The sequence below is a fragment of the Gnatocerus cornutus genome, chromosome 4 (assembly GCF_029298725.1).
Source record: "Gnatocerus cornutus isolate USDA-ARS CGAHR chromosome 4, icGnaCorn1.1, whole genome shotgun sequence".
NCBI lineage: Eukaryota > Metazoa > Arthropoda > Insecta > Coleoptera > Tenebrionidae > Gnatocerus > Gnatocerus cornutus.
In genome coordinates this window covers 1,444,820-1,464,624 of record NC_142236.1, presented here as the reverse complement: position 1 = coordinate 1,464,624, position 19,805 = coordinate 1,444,820, and the positions used below count along the sequence as shown (strand labels likewise).

At 40.7% G+C, this 19,805-nt stretch overlaps 6 protein-coding genes across 7 annotated transcripts; 3 read left to right on the top strand and 3 right to left on the bottom strand.

The window, feature by feature from the left end:
* The first annotated feature begins 3,374 nt into the window (after nt 1-3,374).
* Nucleotides 3,375-4,362, top strand: LOC148175775 (protein TEX261). Its single transcript, XM_088034266.1, has 4 exons — nt 3,375-3,589; nt 3,636-3,715; nt 3,763-4,087; nt 4,134-4,362. The coding sequence occupies exons 1-4, from the start codon at nt 3,520-3,522 to the stop codon at nt 4,244-4,246; spliced, it is 588 nt and encodes a 195-aa protein (XP_087890392.1). The 5' UTR covers nt 3,375-3,519; the 3' UTR covers nt 4,247-4,362.
* On the bottom strand, nt 4,263-6,218 carry LOC148175774 (polyadenylate-binding protein 1-like). Its single transcript, XM_088034265.1, has one exon. It carries the CDS (start codon nt 6,099-6,101, stop codon nt 4,359-4,361), a length of 1,743 nt encoding a protein of 580 aa, XP_087890391.1. The 5' UTR covers nt 6,102-6,218; the 3' UTR covers nt 4,263-4,358.
* A 94-nt stretch (nt 6,219-6,312) lies between these two features.
* On the bottom strand, nt 6,313-7,078 carry ND-SGDH (NADH dehydrogenase (ubiquinone) SGDH subunit). Its single transcript, XM_088034267.1, has 3 exons — nt 6,904-7,078; nt 6,648-6,862; nt 6,313-6,602 (listed from the first exon to the last, which is right to left on the bottom strand). Exons 1-3 carry the CDS (start codon nt 6,947-6,949, stop codon nt 6,357-6,359), a joined length of 507 nt encoding a protein of 168 aa, XP_087890393.1. The 5' UTR covers nt 6,950-7,078; the 3' UTR covers nt 6,313-6,356.
* Nucleotides 7,079-9,343: 2,265 nt separating this feature from the next.
* On the top strand, nt 9,344-11,643 carry glo (heterogeneous nuclear ribonucleoprotein glorund). Of its 2 annotated transcripts, none has more exons than XM_088034668.1 (6): nt 9,344-9,434; nt 9,486-9,740; nt 9,787-9,927; nt 10,174-10,312; nt 10,731-11,121; nt 11,162-11,643. In XM_088034668.1, the coding sequence occupies exons 2-6, from the start codon at nt 9,491-9,493 to the stop codon at nt 11,369-11,371; spliced, it is 1,131 nt and encodes a 376-aa protein (XP_087890794.1). In that variant the 5' UTR covers nt 9,344-9,434; nt 9,486-9,490; the 3' UTR covers nt 11,372-11,643. The 2 variants fall into 2 exon arrangements, with proteins under 2 accessions (XP_087890794.1, XP_087890792.1); XM_088034666.1 differs by having other exon boundaries at nt 9,344-9,439.
* A 242-nt stretch (nt 11,644-11,885) lies between these two features.
* mats (MOB kinase activator-like 1) lies at nt 11,886-13,332 on the bottom strand. The gene is made up of 5 exons (XM_088034670.1): nt 13,093-13,332; nt 12,872-13,038; nt 12,598-12,825; nt 12,386-12,549; nt 11,886-12,337 (listed from the first exon to the last, which is right to left on the bottom strand). The coding sequence occupies exons 1-5, from the start codon at nt 13,104-13,106 to the stop codon at nt 12,257-12,259; spliced, it is 654 nt and encodes a 217-aa protein (XP_087890796.1). The 5' UTR covers nt 13,107-13,332; the 3' UTR covers nt 11,886-12,256.
* Nucleotides 13,333-13,566: 234 nt separating this feature from the next.
* On the top strand, nt 13,567-19,780 carry THADA (Thyroid adenoma-associated protein homolog). The gene is made up of 14 exons (XM_088034665.1): nt 13,567-13,795; nt 13,870-14,231; nt 14,279-14,555; nt 14,602-14,831; nt 14,878-15,277; nt 15,328-15,699; nt 15,745-16,193; nt 16,239-16,670; nt 16,716-17,111; nt 17,162-17,294; nt 17,342-18,010; nt 18,058-18,976; nt 19,021-19,277; nt 19,322-19,780. The coding sequence occupies exons 1-14, from the start codon at nt 13,661-13,663 to the stop codon at nt 19,748-19,750; spliced, it is 5,460 nt and encodes a 1,819-aa protein (XP_087890791.1). The 5' UTR covers nt 13,567-13,660; the 3' UTR covers nt 19,751-19,780.
* The last annotated feature ends 25 nt before the right edge of the window (nt 19,781-19,805 follow it).

Here is a 19,805-nt window from a genome sequence, read left to right as displayed (position 1 = left end):
ATATCTCGGAAACTGTTAGAGATATTGAGATGCGGTTTGCGCCATCGTTTTTCTCGGCTCATTTTACGTTAGAAAATGTGCTTAAAAGCCCAAAATTCGATAGTCGATTTTTCGCGAAAAAAAATTGCGACTCAAACGATGAAAATTTTTCATTTTTTTTAATTTTTGGCCATAACTCGCAAACTATTTGTCCTATAAATCTCAAATTTGGCCAGTAGATAGATTTTGAGCTCCTCTTTCGACTGATGTATAATTCAATGCTATTAAACTTCATTTTCATTTTGAAAACATTGATTGAAAATCGCCCTAAAATGATGTTTTTAAAACAGTTTTTGGCCAATACCTCGTTTATTTATTAAGTAAACTCAACAAATTTGGGTCTCATTTTACGCAGAATTTCACGCTGAATCCAAAAATATGATAATTTTTTAATATTTGTCAATAAATAACCGAGTTATGGCCGTTTGAAGTTTTGGGTTGTCGCCAGAGGGTCAAATTTTTGAAGGTTCGAAACAATTCATGCTCGATATCTCGAAAACTATTTGAGATATTGGAATGCGGTTTGCGGCATCGTTTTTCTCGCGATTTTTTACATAAGAAATCGTTTTTAGATTTTCCAATAGTCAAAATTTGCAAATTTTCGCGAAAATTCATGATTAAAACTATACCAAATTTCTCATATCGATATCTCGCTTATTTTTAAGAGTAAACTTGAGTTATTATACATCAGTGTACGCAGAATTTTACGCAGATTCCAAATCTGGGATTTAAATTCAGATCCGACAACAAATAACTGAGTTATGGCCGATCAAAGTTTCGGATAGTTGATTTTCATTTTTTCTCATTTTTCTCAATTTTCAAAGTTAAATATTTCGGAAACTATTAGAGATATTGAGATGCGGTTTGCGCCATCGTTTTTCTCGGCTCATTTTACGTTAGAAAATGTGCTTAAAAGCCCAAAATTCGATAGTCGATTTTTCGCAAAAAAAAATTGCGACTCAAACGATGAAAATTTTTCAATTTTTTTAATTTTTGGCCATAACTCGCAAACTATTTGTCTTATGGATCTCAAATTTGGCCAGTAGATAGATTTTGAGCTCCGCTTTCGACTGATGTATAATTCAATGCTATTAAACGTCATTTTCATTTTGAAAACATTGATTGAAAATCGCCCTAAAATGATGTTTTTAAAACAGTTTTTGGCCAATACCTCGTTTATTTATTAAGTAAACTCAACAAATATGGGCCTCATTTTACGCAGAATTTTACGCTGAATCCAAAAATATGATAATTTTTTAATATTTGTCAATAAATAACCGAGTTATGGCCGTTTGAAATTTTGGGTTGTCGCCAGAGGGTCAAATTTTCGAAGGTTCGAAACAATTCATGCTCGATATCTCGAAAACTATTTGAGATATTGGAATGCGGTTTGCGGCATCGTTTTTCTCGCAATTTTTTACATAAGAAATCGTTTTTAGATTTTCCAATAGTCGAAATTTGCAAATTTTCGCGAAAATTCATGATCATATAACTATACCAAATTTCTCATATCGATATCTCGCTTATTTTTTAGAGTAAACTTGAGTTATTATACATCAGTGTACGCAGAATTTTACGCAGATTCCAAATCTGGGATTTAAATTCAGATCCGACAACAAATAACTGAGTTATGGCCGATCAAAGTTTCGGATAGTTGATTTTCATTTTTTTCTCATTTTTCCCAATTTTCAAAGTTAAATATCTCGGAAACTGTTAGAGATATTGAGATGCGGTTTGCGCCATCGTTTTTCTCGGCTCATTTTACGTTAGAAAATGTGCTTAAAAGCCCAAAATTCGATAGTCGATTTTTCGCGAAAAAAAATTGCGACTCAAACGATGAAAATTTTTCATTTTTTTTAATTTTTGGCCATAACTCGCAAACTATTTGTCCTATAAATCTCAAATTTGGCCAGTAGATAGATTTTGAGCTCCGCTTTCGACTGATGTATAATTCAATGCTATTAAACGTCATTTTCATTTTGAAAACATTGATTGAAAATCGCCCTAAAATGATGTTTTTAAAACAGTTTTTGGCCAATACCTCGTTTATTTATTAAGTAAACTCAACAAATTTGGGCCTCATTTTACGCAGAATTTTACGCTGAATCCAAAAATATGATAATTTTTTAATATTTGTCAATAAATAACCGAGTTATGGCCGTTTGAAGTTTTGGGTTTTCGCCAGAGGGTCAAATTTTCGAAGGTTCGAAACAATTCATGCTCGATATCTCGGAAACTATTGCAGATATTGAGATGCGGTTTGCGCCATTGTTTTTCTCGCAATTTTTTACATAAGAAATAGTTTTTAGATTTTCCAATAGTCGAAAGTTGCAAATTTTCGCGAAAATTCATGATTAAAACTATACCAAATTTCTCATATCGATATCTCGCTTATTTTTTCGAGTAAACTTGAGTTATACAGGGCTAGTCACGAGAAGATTACTTCTGAAAATTATATTTCCGCAACCCAAAATACAAATACCCTGAACTACTCGATACTGCCAGAATTAGAAATAAAATGCTAAATCCACGATTGCTTTGGGGTCATTTGGGGTGGTCAATGTCACTTTGACATTATTTATTTTAATTTCGTCTTTATTCTTAATTCCGTTCCTTTAGAGCCCCATTAGTTCGAAGTACCTTTATTAATCTGTCCTATACCGAAGCTGTAAGTGCTCGACCAATAATTTTTCTCCTTAACACGCATGGTATGTTAGGTTGAGTTGAGAAACCCGTCACAAAGTCTTATTCAAATGATGAGAAAACTGACATGATTCTCATCTACGGAGAATGCCAAATAATGCTGTAGCTGCTGCGGACCTTTATCGTAAAGATATCCACATCGAAACTGAACTGGGTTGTCTATGGACACTCACGTAACCTCTTTTTCCGTAATTGTCAAAGTGAGACTGTCAAAGCCTAAGCAATCGTGGATTCAGCATTTCATTTCTGATTCGGGTTGTATCAAGTGACTCAAGAAATTAGTATTTTGGGTTGCGAAAAAATCATTTTCAGAAGTAATCTTCTCGTGACTAGCCCTGTATGTTACATATTATGTAGATCGAAAAAATAAGATTTTTGGAGTGAATAATTTATCCTTACACTCGAATACAATACTAGATTTTATCCCAACCTCTGAAACGTGGCATAATTTTCTTTCAAATGTTTAGAGAGTAAAAGAGTACTTTATTTGTCTAAAGTGAGTGAATAAAGTACTACTTTATTAGTGCATTTTGGATACATTTTTTAAATATTTCGCTGTTTTGCTTCAACTTTCAAAATTACCGCGTCTCGTTAATAAAAAAGTTCTGGGGTCTTTAACCTTGATCTTGCCACAAACTTATCTGCATCTTTTTTATCTATCGCCGAAAATGACATATCATGACATCACTGACGTTTGTTGTCATCAAACGTCAACAATGACAGAAACTTTTGTAATATCATGAAACATAAATTAATACGTAATTATTCGAGACGACAATGTGGTTTCTAACTTATATTAGTTATTTAGCAATAATAGTTCAATTGATCTTCATCACGATAGCCATAGGTAAGCCACAATCTCAATTTTCTTATTCTAACCTCAAAACATGTAGCCGCTGGACTTTACTATCTCGCCGAATTAGTAGAAGAGTATTCCAGTGTTGCGAAAAAATGCATTTGGTGGATGAACGCGGTAAGTTCTTTAAATTTTTCTTCTAGATCTTTAGTGGTAAGTTTCAGGTGGTGACGGTGCTCTACGTCTTCTTGTGGTTATTTGAAGATTTTCCGACGACCCTCATCGCGTTTGGGGTTCTTGCTCAAGTCTCCCACTTCTTCATTCTAAGACATTTCCCTTCGGTAGCTCTGACGTCGCTGGAGTTCATAGCAGCTGTGGTTCTTCTGGTTTTGAACCACTATTTTGCCTTCCAGTTCTTTGCAGAGGTTCATTATGCGTTCTCAGAAGTGATGGCGTACTTTGTGTTGTGGCTCTGGCTCGTACCTTTTGCTCTCTTCATTTCATTGTCGGCAAACGACAGTGTTTTACCCACAGTAACTGAACAGAGTGGTAAGTTTAAGATGTGGGGGCTCCTGAATTTATTCTCTGCTTCTAGATGGTGATGTTATATCAAATTACTTCTCCAAGAAGAAGAAGTATGGATTGCTCACTTTCTTCAATTACGCGAAGGAGTCGATACTGCCTATGAGGACAAAGAAGATTTTTTAATCGCCCCAAAGAAATGTTACGTAATTTATACCCAATTTTTTATTGAGTTTGAATCCAACTGTTAATACATTGATAACATCTAACATTGTAAATAATTAAAACTTGTAAATATTTAATCTTGTACAGTAAGTCGCTTGCTGGCTTGATGCGCCTGTAAAACCGCCACGGCCTCTTCCACTTTCGCCTTTAACGAGTCCTGATTGTTGACCAAAGCCTTCAGCTCACTAATATCAATCTCTAAAAGCATCCCAGTGATCTTCCCGGCGATTTCCGGGTACGTTTCCTGGATCACTTTGTACATTCGTTCCCCCAGGACCCTCTTATCATCGTTGCACACATCCTCAGTGTCGCCCCCATTGCCCACAGACACATTCACCGGTCTTACCATATTGGTGTTGGTAGTATATTTACTATTAGGCCTTGAAATGGGGATTTGTGCCCCCGTAATGGGCCTCGCCAGCACGTTGTTCCTCGCGTTGTTAATCTGAATCGCCGGTCTCGAATTGGACCTATAAGCAGTAGTTGGGAGAAGAGGCATATTGTAGGTACCATTCATCCGTGGTAAATTCTGGGTGCTCCATCGAGGAGTCGGCCGGATCTGCGCCATGTGGTTGTAAAACCTCGGACCTTGCGGGAGACTAGGGATGAGAAACTGGGGCGTGGTCAAAGGCGGAGATAACGTCTGATGGCGAATCCGCTGCATGCATTGCGCGCTGAGATAGGCGCGGCGGTCTTCGTACCTCTGCGCCAAAGCGACGTAGATTGGCTTGTTACCAATCATACGCCCGTCCATCTCGGAAATCGCCTTAGCCGCCTCCTCGGGGGTGGTGTAACACACGAAGCCAAACCCCTTGCTCCGCCCAGCTTCCATCATGACCTTCGCGGAGGTGATGGTACCAAACGGAGTGAACTCCTTCCTGAGCCGCTCGTTGTCGAACGAATCATCGAGATTTTTAATGTAGACGTTAGCGCCTTGGATGCGGTTGTATCGCTCTAATTTCATCTGTTCATAACACTTCTTGAGTTCTTTAACGCGCTCGGATTTCTTCTGCGCGCGACCGACGTAGAGGTTCGAGCCACTCCACTCATAATTGTTCATTTCAATGACCGCCTTCTCCGCAGAGTGGGGGTCTTCAAAGGCTATGAACCCGAAGCCTTTGGAGCTCCCGTCGGGGTTCTTCATGATGACACAAGACGTGATTTTACCAAACTTCGAAAACAAGTCGTGGAGCTGCTCCTGGGTGAGGTTCCTCCCGAAGTTCTTCACGTACACGTTGGTGTACTTCTTCGTTTTTTCCCCGATTTCCTTCTCGCGCTCCGCGCGCGGAATGAACTTCCCCACGTAGACTTTCTTACCGTTGAGCAACATCCCGTTTACTTTCTCTATGGCTTTGTTGGCCGCCTCTATATTCTCGAAGTGGACAAACCCGTGGCCTTTGGAGAAGCCGTCTTCGTCCGTGGCCACTTTACAGGATAAAATATTCCCGAAAGCGGAGAAAGTGTCGTACATGGCTTTATTATCGATGCTCTTGTCCAAGTTTTTAATGAAGACATTCCCAACTCCTGACTTACGTAGAGAGGGGTCCCTCTGACTCCACATGATTCGGATCGGCTTGCCTTTCAGCAAGTCGAAATTCATCGTGTCCAGAACTCTTTCAGCCTCCACGGTGTTGCTGAAGTTAACGTAGGCGTAACCGAGCGACTGTTTGGTGCGGGAGTCTCGGCATACTCGCAGCGAGAGGATTTGACCTGCTGCAGAAAACTTCTCGTATAACAGGGCTTCGGTCACATCGGGGTGCAGGTCACCCACGTACAGGGATGTTAAGGGGAAGAGAATTCCTTGGCGGGTAGTCATTCGTCACGATTTTACTTTTACACGGTTCAACTTAAAATATCAATACTTAAAGACTATGCGAATTTTTTTATTTTTTCAGAAATAAAAGTTGTTGTTTGGCACCTTAGTAACGCGATTTTCATGGAAGGACTGATTTGTTAGAAACCGCCAAAGGAATTATTTACCCACAAAGTTGGAGAAACTCAAAATAATTAACTTGAGGACCTAAAAATATAACATAACTACATTTATTTAACTAAATTATACACGTGAGAATTAGTCCCCACGAATTGATTGCAGGTAATCGTAAGCTTCACGTGATATTCTGTGATATTTTGCCATAACAGGTTGGTAATAATACGCCTGATAATCCAGTCTGTCCCGCATAAGCGCCTTAATCTTCTTCTCTAATTTCCTGATCTCCTTTTTCTCGTTTTCCATAAAAAGATAACTCAAATACTTCTCATATTCTTGTTGGGGGTTAGTTAGAAAGTATCTTGCAATAAAACGCGTGATGGGGCTCTACAAAAAACAAATAATAAGAGCAGCAACACTCTTCCCCCCTACCTTGTAGTACTCCCAATATTTAGGCGTGTACCCTTCTGGTATTTCAGAAAGAGTTGCAGGACCCACAAAAATGTTGGCATAGAGAGTTACAAGACTCAAAGGAATGATCCCTAGCATCGCATAGAAGTGAAACATGTCCTTAAATTTGTTCCATTGCCACCTTGAGGGTTGTAAGGGGAAAACGCGGTGATCCGACATGGTTCTTAACCCTAGGGCTACCAAAACAATGTTATGTAATAAGGCTCCGCAATGTTACCTGTAGGGGATCTCGTTAGTAAGGGGGTGAGCTTGCTTAGGATCATCGTGGGGCCTCGGGTGGTACTGCAAAAGCTATTTTAGCTGTATTGTGCCCCCAGGAACTGAACTTGTGGTTATTGACAGGTGACACTGTTGACCTCTGTTGACAGCACGAAATATTGACAGATGAGAATTTAGTTAATTTACTGTACAGTATTGTATTACTGGTTGCATATAAAACCTGTAACAACAAAAAAACTGCTAGAATATTGAGTTTGCTACATGATGTATAGTATAAATAAAATAAGATATTATGCAGAATAATAAAAAAAAATAGTTTTAAAATCGGCCTATTATTACCTTTACAAAAATTGCATTTAAAGCAGGCAATCAACAATACAGTTGTCTATTATACAAGTTACAGTCGAATTTCGATACGTCGTCTCACATTAGTCAAAATTCCTTCGAGAAATAGGATTTCGCACGTTTATTTAAATTTTCGCGCAAAAATAATGACAACAATGTGGCGGTCTTAATTCACCGACGAATAAACGCGAAGGGCAGTTTTTACCGAGGTTTCGTAATTACTTTATCCCTTTGTTTAATTAGTTGAACGCTGCGACTTGGATGAGTCGGATGTGTTTGTGTATGTGAAGTGAAATTGTGCCGTTTTAGGATTTGAATTAAAAGGTCGGTGGTAAATGAGTTTATTTGAGTACAACGCAGTGCTGAAACATTTTGTGGGACTTTTCATAAATGAGTTTTAAAATTCTACTATTGTTTAAACTAAGACGTGCTTAAGTATACTTTAATGCGCAGCTTAGTTGATATAGCTTTAACTTAACTTCTTTTTCTTAGCTTTAAGATTTATCTTTTGCGATCGTATTTAATTTCGCGCTTTTGAAATTGAACAGTTGCAGGGTATAGTACTAGCAGATAATTTACTTAGAACCGTTTCAATTTAGACATTTCCATTTCGCATTAATTTCTTCGAACTTTTTGTTTAATAGTTTAAACAATATTGCTTTTGTTGAAAAGTGGATAGTTACAGTAATTTCCACGAAACATTCGGTTTATTTCCTTTTAAATTTCATGATTTTAGGAGTGCAGTCGTGCCTTAGCGAACAATTTTTTGTGCAATAAGAAAAACAGTTAGATAATCACGAAATCCCATTTAACTAGTTGATCGGGTGTCCGGGGCTTTGTCTGCATCAATTAATTTTTTGGGAATCACGTAATCGCACCTATTTATTTATATGAGAGGGCAGTTGTGCAGTGGCTCTCATCGAAGACACACGTGTTTGTAAATTGTTTCCAGAGCAGAAACTGCAGGAGTTCGAGGATCTCTCAAGAGGTTCGTGGATTCCGAAGTTTCCGAAGATGTGCCTACAAATAAAGCGATAAGTTTCTAACCATTTCTCTTTTAGGTTTGGAAAGGTTGAGTGCTGCACCCAATTGTACCATTTTTTCTAATTATTGTTGATTTGTTTTGTGTTGTGTTATTTTGTTTCAGATGGCAGAGTTCTGCAGGGTTCCCTTGGTCACTTGTGGAGCGCTTGCGCCCACTACACCAGGGCCGGCCGGTTAACAGATGACAACAGTTCGAGCCTCTCATGCATCGTCTACAGCTAGGGGGTAGAGACCCCCGGTGAGTGTACATTTCTTTTCTTCTCCGTCACAGATGAAACACGTGTTGTTCTCTTTAGTTTCGAGTCAATATCATCGCGAATACAATGCTGGAGGACCCGGTTAGGCGGATTAGACGATTCTTCTTCCTACTCTTGGATTCAAAAGTTTGTTCAAGGGCGACAGTGTTTAACATTGTAAAATTGTAAGATTGTAAAGTGTATTATCATAATTAAGTAATTTTTAAATTATACTATGAATGCAACTCTCTCCGAGTTAATAAAATGTGAACACAAATTTACAAATTTTGTTTTATTTCCTTTACGTTAAAATTAAAATTACAGTAGAATCTCGAAACAGAAAACACTAAACTAAAAATTTATAAAAGTCTCAAAATAATTTTAAACTTTATAGCATTTTTCGCGTTTTTTTACATAAGCTGCTGAAAAATTGTAATTTATGTATTCCCAAAAAATTGCTTTAGAGGCAAAGTTGTCTAAAGACAAATAATTTTTATAGGCTTGCTCAAGAGTAAATTTTATAAATTACTTATGAAAAATGGTGAATGCGCCGGGAAATTCAACATTTTATTCCTGTATTTTTTTAAATTGTGCGCCAACTATAAAGTGTCCTCCCCATGATAGACAGTGCTACCAACCAAAATTAATCACACTAAAGTTACGCGGTTTTTACAGAATTCCTGTAGAATTAAGTCCCAAAGTGAAAAAGACGCGGAGTTTTAATAAAACGAAATCAAAATATTTCTGTAACTTAACGTTTTGTTATGAAAATAGTGTATTGGTACTTAAAAACTCCCTAGTTCTAGTAACTTTAGTTTTGCAGTTTACTCTTCCGCCATCTTGTTTGGTGCTTGTATCCAGCGCCCAAACTTGGCATTTTTGTTTTGAAAACTTTCCAATTACAGTTCTGTGAGTGTCTCTTGTGTTCCAACAATCTCTGATTCCTCTCTTGTAGCTACCATGTCGATTAGCGACCACGATGAAGGCTACATCGTGAAACTGAGGGGCTTACCGTGGTCGGCGACCACCGAGGAAATCCTCAAGTTCTTCAAAAACTGTAAAGTTCAAAATGGGAAGCACGGAATTCACATGACTTCCTCCAGAGAAGGGCGTCCGAGTGGTGAAGCGTTTGTGGAGTTTGAGTCTGAAGATGATTTGAATTTTGCGTTGAATAAAGATCGGGAGCACATCGGAAGTCGATATATTGAAGGTAAGATTAAGGGGGTTTTCACGTTGGTTTTAACTGTTTTTTTTAGTGTTTAAAGTGAACAAGGCTGAGATGGATTGGGTTATAAAGAGATCAGGCCCCACTTATGGAATCAATGATGATGGGTGTGTGAGGTTGAGAGGTCTGCCTTTTGGGTGCTCAAAAGAGGAAATTGCGCAGTTTTTCACAGGTATGGGCTTACATTTTCAGCGAGATAACTACATGTTTTAGTAACAATACCTCGGAAATGTCGCAGTTGCACCAACTGACATTTTTAGGTATTAAAACCTTAAAGCAACAGGAAATAATTGATGTTGAATATTGTGTGTTATTAGAGGTACAATAATTTTCTGTTGATAAGGGTGATTCACTTTAGAATGTTTGAGATACTATAAGAAACTGTTGAGTTCAAGGGTTGATTGGGTTATTTGGGTAGGGTTGGAGATAGTGCCCAACGGAATTACTCTACTGACTGACTACTCAGGGCGGAGTTCTGGGGAGGCTTACGTTCAGTTTGTTAACAAAGAAGTGGCAGAGAAAGCTCTGCTGAAACATCGGGAAAAAATTGGACACAGGTGGGGCATGGGAGGGAAAGGGTGATCCTCCTTTTCTTGAAATGATTTATTTTTATACTGTTCACTTTCTGTTGCATTCTTATTGTTCAACAATAAGAATGCAACAGCTCCCAAGGTAAGTTGTTCTTTTTGACCTCAGCAACTCAACTTCTTGGGTTGCTGACAGTATTAAACAGATGAGAAGATGCCCTGATCTTGGCAGAATTCACAAGTGTTGGTTTTAAGATTCAACATTTTAAAACCACGTAGTAACGTTTTCATTTTTTGAGCACTTTCAGATCCATCTTGCATCACAGGCGACACGCGGGACGAATCAAATTGTCAAATTCCCCATAAAAAATCGATTTCTCCCGAGTGTCACCTTTCGTTAGCTCTTCCCCTCGTCCCCATATTACTTTTGTGTTGCTTTTCCCCGCAGATACATTGAAATATTCAGAAGCAGCCTCTCTGAAGTGAACAGTGTCTTGGGCTACTCCGGCCGAAGAGGCGCTGCCAACTCTGGCATGTACAATTCCCGGCCAAGTCCCTACGACCGCGGCGACAGATTCGGGAACTCCAACCGGTTCCAATCCCGCAATTCCCGGAATTTCAAAGGAGCCAACTTCTCCAACTCGGATTATAACAGTTACGACAGATCTTCGAATTGGATGAGCAACAACCACAACGGGAGTGACTCCCGTGGGGGGCGCAGCCCTTACGAGATTGATTCGTGGGGCGAGTCTAATCAGTCGACGGGTGATCGGAGCGGCATGCATTGCGTCCATATGAGGGGGCTGCCGTTCAAAGCGACTACTTCCGATATCGCTGATGTAAGTTGTGGGACGTGGTGGTGTGGTAACGTCTTTGTAGTTTTTCAAGCCTTTGGTTCCGGTTAATGTGAGGTTGCTCCAAGACCATACTGGAAGAGCCTCTGGGGAAGCCGATGTGGAGTTTGCTTCGCACGATGATGCCATGCGAGCTATGAGTAAAGACAAGGGGCACATGCAACATCGGTACATCGAATTGTTTTTGAATTCCGCTGATAATGGAGGGACCGGTTTCGGGAGGAGAAGAATGTAATTCGGTTTTTTCTCAGGTTCTGTTCAGTAGAGTGCCACTAGCTATAATTTTCTACCGTATGTTAACAAAGACTTAAAGTATTTATGTAGGTATATATTTTTTTACTTAAAATCTTATTTTTGTATTGTTTTCAATGAAACGTACAATGTTGAGGACCGGCCACTGAATGTTTGAGTTGATTTTTGTTTTGAATGATAGAGTTGTGAGATACCCTCCAGTTTTAATTTATATAATGGACTGTGAATTACGCAGTAATAAACGAGTTACTTCTGGTTGTTTGTGATGGTTTTTCGAACGAAACACGCCAAGAATTGCGGAAGAAGTTTATTAATTCTGAGGTCAAACATCAATACAAAGGTCTGGCATTATGAACGTGTATATTGATTCTAAAAATACTCTTTTATAAATATACATGATTCTACGTCTACAAAGGGTAGTTTCGATCGATGAAGCAAGCTGACAAAATTCGGGCAGTAACGTATAAAAAGAGGCTCTCAGGCCGACTAGAAATAAATCCAATAAATGTTTTATTGTCAATAAAATACAAAAAGTCCCAACCTAACTTTAGGCTTAAAACAGGGAAATAAATAGAAAAATTGAAGCCTCATACAAGTGCGTACAAAATTAACAAACACTGATAAACATTGAAACAATAAACACGCTTGATACTTATATTTTAAAACTATTTGCTTAATCATGTTGCCTACATATGGTTAAGTGCAATAAATAAGTTACTTAAGTACAAACAGCGCCACAAATCGTCATTCCGTTAAAACATACCCTGTGCGCATCCTATGCTTTGTGGCGCCATCTGCACGTTGTTATTGCCTTGTCTGAAAAAAATACAAGCACTAAAGAGATACATAAAAGCACAGACGTGCGTGTTCATCGGGCTTCTTTCGCTGTTAGTTTGTCGATCAATTCTTGAAGAGGAGCCTGCTCTCGTCTTTCTATTAAACTAAATTCCTACAAAAACGAGTCATTTTGTCTCTTAACCATCATCATTATTATTACCTGAACAAAAAATATGAAGTGTTTGAAGGAGGTATTGAGATGCGCTTCCTCTCCTAATTGCACAACTTGACTAAAGTGCTGGTGGTAGATATGTGCGTACACTCTAAACAATCTCTTCAGAATGGTCTTGGCTATTGATAGAAAGTTTTTTGGAAAAGGAACCCCTAAAACCAAAATTGAGCACCTCAAACTAGCACCACTCCTCCAATTACCAATTTTTGAAGGGAAGAGAGTCTCATCATCTAATTGATCCTGCACCCACGTCATTAAATAATCAATATATTTAGGAGCCGAGCACTTGATGGGTTTTTTGACCGTGTGTCCGTCAGCCCAATGGTACTCGTATTTGGGGCCCGCGGACATGATGGGACAACTTTCTTCTGTACAAAATTCCGTAATAGTGCCATACAACATGTTGATTTGATTAAAGAAATCAACCGCTAGAAAAATCAATCAGTTTGGGGGTGGATAAGGGGTGGTACGTACTATTCACCGCCACCCACTCGTTCAGATCTTCTCCCTCTGGTAACATAACAGCGAGACGTAAATTTCCAGAGCCCAAAGTCGCTGCTGCATGTTTCATCAACTCATATTGATGGGTGCCTTCAGGGATGTTCTTCTTTGGTTTAAATGTTTTGGAAGAACGGCTACCACTGTAAGGTGATGGTAATTATACAAAGAGGAGAGAAATTTCAGTTTGTACTTACAACAGGAAACTCATATCAAATGCCAGGATTCACAACAAAAATAAACAATGGTAATATCCAGGGAAGTGGGTCTAAGGCTCAGAGGATGCAGATCACAGACTTTTTTTCAAAATAGGACACAATCACAGTGCATAAACCCATAATCTATAGAGCATAAAGAAATTATTCACAAGAAAGTTCTTATCGGTTCCACACCATTTTCGATGACCTCTAAACATCAGCTGTCAAAATATACACCAACCAGAAGCGCGCACGCCGCGGGAAATTCAAACCTACCGACAACAAACCCAATTTTCTCCGACAAACAACACAGAACCACATCCTCACCCCTTGGAACTCCTTCAAGAACCTAATAGCACCACTTTCCGCAGTTTTTCCCTTCAAGACACGACGTGATACGAAAATACAATATCCCTGGTTCCTCAGCGCGGTGGTTGGCAGCTCTACATTTGATTTTGTTTTGTTGGCACGACAACTAACCTTACTTTTTGTCCATATTTTAAAAAAAGTGCCGTGTCTTGCATTGTTAACTTAAAATGTGTATGTAGGTCTGTATTAAAACCCGGAAATGGCATCGGAGTCTGGTTTAAAGTTTGTGTCGAAATTCGTGGTTTGCCCCCCGGACTCGGAGCTCAACAGTCTCATAGAGGAAATGAATGAATGCAACAGCGATTCTGGCCATAAGAATTTAATTGATAAGATTGTAAGTTTTGCAGGGGCTTGTCTACGCTTAAAAGTGTATTTTTCTCGCAATATTCACAATTTTTGTTTTTGTAGCTCGTCAGGTACATCCAGGACTTTGCGGGGCCGAGCGGCATCTACGTCCGCAACATTTTAATTGAACTTTTTATAAGAACCGGCCATCGGAAGAACCTGAGGAAGTACATGTATGAAAAACTGAACCTGCCGTCTGTTCAGAACACAATTCTGTTTGAGTACATCATCAATAGCTTAACTAATGAAATCCAAGAGAATATCAACAATCTAAATATTTTTAAGATCCGGCAATGTCACAGAATATTAAGTTTTCTCTCCGCTTTTATCGATCATTTAAGTACTAAAGAAAAGTACGTTTATTTGTTGGAGAGGACGTTTTCTTTTTACCTGTGTATTTTGGAAGTTTGTACTAGTCAGTTATTGTAAGTAATCTGAGCATCTTTCGACATTCTTATTGTTGTTTTTGTAGTAATAGTAGTTTTTGTCGCGATGGTTGTGAAGGAAGAACTATTTTAGAATATGAAGATTGTTATACAGTATTACATATGGTTTTAGAACAGTTGTCTCAAACCCTACCAAAGGCACAATTCGTTAAAACTTTAATTTGTTACTCCGTGAAGATGGTCGTAATGACCCACGAAGTTCTCCAGTGCCACCAAAAGCTCAAATTCGATACCATAATGAAATGTGCAATCGTCTTCTCCTACTTTTCGGTCTGTCTCCCCCGAGAGGAGCGCCCCTTTTTGGTAAGATCGCCCCAACGAAACCCTTTAATTATCCCCAGAGTTGCAGAAACATCAAGACCACCCCGTTCTAGACTTCATCGACAACCCCCAGAACAACTTCTGCATGGTTTTGAAGACCAAAAGACTCACGAATTTATTCAACACCGACACCATGGAAATCATCCTTAATCTCACGGCGTATTACTCAGTGGATCAGGACAAACTCTACGTCATCGAAATCATGGGAAAACCCCTGTTGGAGTTGCTATACCTCAATCTGATCGAACTCGGGATAAAGTAAGATCCCGTGGGAACTCCCCAAAACTCACGATTTTCATTGCAGGAAGACGAGCTGTCCAGATCACGTCACTCCGATTACGCGAACTCTGAACGCCATAGCTCAGTATTTAGGGAAACTGAAAAACTACGATAAGATCTTTGAGCGCGGAATGGATTTTGCCTGGTTGCATCTCGACCACTTTGTCGAGCAAGTCGTGATTAGTACAAAGTCGTTTCTTTCCATTTTGACCCGGGAGGCGATGTGTCGTTACGAAAACGGCGAAAAGCACCACATTGAGAAGTTCCTCCAGATACTTAACACTCAGAGTGTCTTCGGGAAGATGCGTCTGAACGCGCTTCTTTCAACTTGCGACATTATTAACACCAACTTAATCTTAATCAGTTGTCCTCAAGTTCAGAGTCAGTTGTTGACTGTTGCTGGAGTCTCTCCGGATCGAGACGCTGTTAGTAATGGTTTGTTAAGTCTTCTAATCTCTCAACTGTCTTTTGTTAGGCCGGTCATATCTATGTGAACTTAATGATGGCGCATTTTCGCTCGTCCGTTTCCGAGGAGGAGATTATAAGGATTTGGCTGCGCCCCGTGTTGCTCACACTTAAGAACCCCAATGTTAAATACCACACTGTTCTTCAGGGGATCATAATCCTGGCGTTCCAGAAGAGACCCACGATTTTCCGGAAGTTGTTCAGTCCGAGAACCGCCTCCGTGGCGGAAACTGAGTGTATCGTCATTTTGAAATGTGTTCACTTTGCCCGGATGCATGGAATTGAGCTGCCGATTGAAGACAACGAGAACGTCGATGAGTACTGGAGGACTCTGATCATGAAGGCAAAGTTGGACTTGTATATGATCCACCAGGATGACGAAGTGAGTAAAATGGTGGATGCGCCGGGACACTTTTTATTGTCGTAGGTGCGCCTGAACGTCCTCCAAGTGGTGACGGAGTGTCAGAAGCCCAGTGAAGAGTTCACGGAGTGGGAGCTTGTCTTCTTGATTAAATACTTTGAGTACAACGTCGCCCCCCAACTCACTTCGACGCGAAATAAGATTTTTAATTTCTACAAGAAAATTCTTGTTCGTTACCAGTCCACACATTCCAACTTGGTGAAGAAAATGAGCGCCATCCAAAAACTCCTGGAGGCGGAACCGGAAACCCAAGCTCACAAAAAACGACAGAAGGAAGCCAACGAGGAACTGAAGAAATTCATCTATATTTTGGACTACTACAACAATTTCTTACTCCACTTGTTGCAGCTACTGATTTTGTATCTCAGTCCAGACGCCAACTTCTCCAGGAAGTCGATTTGTTTGGAGCTGCTTCTCTTCCTCCAGGCGTACATTGATGAAAACGACTGGCAGTGGTGAGTTTCCAAAGGGGTGACTCCAAAACAACCCTTTATTTCCAGCATGTTTTCACAAGACGAAATCAAAAACCTCAAGCGAATTCTCCATGATAACTACGAATCTAATAAGGCGATGGCGGTGGCTCTTCTTCGCACGTTGTCTTCAGAAGCTGTCGGTTTCAAAGATGAGAGAAGCGCGTGTCAGTTCTTCCAAACGTGTCTCTCCATGGCTTGCGATATCCGACCGAGTCAAAGTTTGACTGCTAGTTATATGTTTCAAGTTCTTTTCGTTTCGGAGCACAACTTCGGAGTGCGCCAAGTCTCCAACCTCGCCTTAACTAATAAGAACCAGTGTCTAGTTCTAGTCGGGATAACTAAAAGATTGCAGAGCATGTTTTCGGAGAATAAAGGAAATGTAATCGAAGCAGCGAAATCGACGCCACTGTATGGCCTTCTGTTGAGCTGTCGAAACCTCCTCCAGAACAGGGACGTGCGGTACGTGCGACTTTTAATGAAACACTCTGTATAACGTCTTTACAGGGATGATAACGAGACGTTTTCGATGTTGTTCCGGAAGTTGGCAGAACTGTGTCTCCAAATACAGACACACATCATGCCGGTGGTGTGTAGTCCCTCACCTGAAGGCCACGTCCCCGATGGTGAAGACTCCGATGACAGTTTCGAAGAGACTGATCAATCCTCCAAAGCCCAACAAATCATGGTCTACTCCTGGAAAACCATGAAAGAAATAATGTTACTACTCGCCGAACTCGCCAACCAAACAATCACTCTAGAGAACATCTGTTTAATGCTGCCACAAGACTACCTCTTACGAATCGGGGAGTTCTTCATGGATGTCTTCATCCGCAGTAAACACCGAGGAGTCTTTGAACAAGCTCATGCCGCCTTTACCACAGTCTGCAGGAGTTTCACTCAGTGAGTATCATCTTTTATTGATTGAAACACCTTTCAGGAGACTCTTCCAGTTCAAAGTACGAGACTCTTAACAATTTGACGGTGAAGTGGCTGCTGGAAGGAGTCGGTTTCTGCACCGGAAGTAACAACCACGCGGAGTTGTCCCCCACGCGCCGCAGCGCCGGGTTGCCCTTCCTCATTCTGGTACGTTAAATCCCCTTCATCCAGGTCAGGACGAGTTTTTCTTCCAGAGTATAGTCCCGGTGCTCGCCGAAATCAACACCGACTACGTCCATCGCACTGTGGATCTCCTCATCAAAGCCGCGAATCAAATCGAGAAACTCCGCATGCACTCTCTTAATGTCCTCCGGTTTCTCTTCAAGAACTCCAAGTTGAGCGAACACACGAAGCCGTTTATTGAACGTGGGACTTTGGCGGCGTTGGAAGGGTACAGGAGTCGGATGTGGGGGGTCCGAAACTCCTCCACTCTTTTGTTGTCCACCATGATCAATCGGATTTTCGGGATTCCTAATAAAACGACCTCGGATCCTCACCCGGAAGAGAACCGGCTTCCGGTGGCGGTGTTCTACTTGCGGTACCAAAAGCTGTTCCACTTTCTGTTGAAAACTGTTAAAGATGAGTGTGAGAAGAACGATAGTCTTATTCTTCATCCGGTTCTTGTGATATTGTCCCGGTTGAAACCATCGCACGATGAAGATATTAATAAGAAGATTAGAGACCATATTCCGTTTATAAATGTCTGTATCAAAAATCCTTCATATCCGACGAGGGATTTGGCGGCGAAGGCGTCGGTTTCGCTGATCGGAGAACATTGTCATCGAGAGCAACTTCATAGGAATTTCACGAGGATTCAAAGTGACAACTTGAAGGATACGGAGTGCCAAGGGTTGCTGCTCCAGGTAGGGGAGTCTCCACAAATCCACACCTTTTGACGTGTTTTTCGTAGATTTGCCACATTCTCCATTACGCGAGCATCACCGAGGATGACATCACCGAATTCATGAAGAAGAGCCTGCATTTATTGCTGGGAGTCGGTCGGAATTACAGCCATCTCACTGTTACTTTGTTTATGGAGATCGTCTTCATGATTCTTACTAGGCACCGCAGCTACAAGAACCTCAGCATTCTCAAGCACCTCGTGTGCTTCCTCAGTTCCAACCAGCCAACAAACCGGATTACAACCTGCCAAACGTCCTTCTCCTACAGTCGCTTCCAGTTACTAGTCTATGTTCTTCTTAACACGTTCCAACACGTCGCTCAAACCTACGAAATTGTTAACTCTATCATACTCACTCATTTGTACAGTGACGACACCGAAATGAAGAAAAAGTGTCTTCACTTCTTAATCTACTTAAACCAAGAGTACAGTTTGGATCGGTACAAAGAACACCCTCTAATCACTTCCGGGGACGTCGAAATTTGTCCACAAATCAAAACACTTGTCCATTCCCTCGACTTTAAGAGCAAAAAGGAGTTGTTGACGTACACTCACCCTCACTTGATTGCGTTTTTCCGCGTTGAACTCCAGGGCAAGAGTAAAAGTGATGCGGTTTTGATCTTCTTGCTGCTGAGGTTCTACCCGTGCTTCTTTAGTAGTCACACCAACAGAAGTACCCAGCAAGTGTTGGATTGGTTGTTGAGATTACCAGAGGGTGCCAACGAAGAACTTGCCGCAACAATTATTTCTTGCGTGAAGACTTTTATAACCACGCTAGCGATCGCCGAGTTGAAAGAACTAGACTATGGAGGTCTAATCCGGCTGTTGATGGAGTCAGCATCACCGAACTCTGCGGATTACCGAAGACTTACAGTGGCGCAGTTCTTGATCAGTACTCAGGTGTTGTTTAAGAATAAGATTCTTACAGGTGAGGCTCCACTGTTGATGGTTTCTTCTAATTGTTGTTTCCAGAGTTTGATAGGTATAATGTCTTGAATGTTATCATGGTACTGTTGGAGGACGACGAGCCCATCGTCCGGAACACCATGAGTCAATTCCCTACAAAACAAAACAGAGTCACTCTGAGTCTCTGGAACGTCATTCCGCACAAAGCTCGCGCCACACTTCTCGTCACCAGCATTTCGGACTTCAGGAATGACATCGGGGTGTGTTGTTTGGCGTCCTGGGCGCTGCGACGTCTTCCCGAAGTCTCCAAGGATACTTCAGAGGTGAGGCGAGGTTGCTTTGGGGAGATTTCAACGAGAGTTTGCAGGTTTACGAAAGAGGGGAGTTGAACACGTTTTCGGAAAACATCCCCATAACGGAATCCGCCAGTAGTGTGCTTCATGCCGTGCTGTGGAGGCTAAGCAAGTCGTTGAGTTACGAAGATAAGAGTATTTTCTTAGAGGAACAGACTCTTCTCGTCACGACGATTGTTCTTGACTCGCTGATTAAAGTTCCGTCGCCGATGATGGACAAGGAGACTAAATATGCTGTGATTAGTGTTTTTCGTTGTATATCCAAATTTTTAGAAGAATGTACAATAGGCAATGACTTCCGGAAGAACTTTACCACGTTTTTTCACTCGAGGGTTTTGAGGTTCTTGAGGAGTAGCGTGGATGTTGATTATTCGGCCGCGAAGGCGTTCTTGATGTACTTGTACAATCCGTTGTTAAACGCACGATTTAGGTTTCCCGAATAGTTTTCTTTTCTAAATAAAGTCTATTTTGCAGTACCTTGGCTTGTTTGGGACGAGG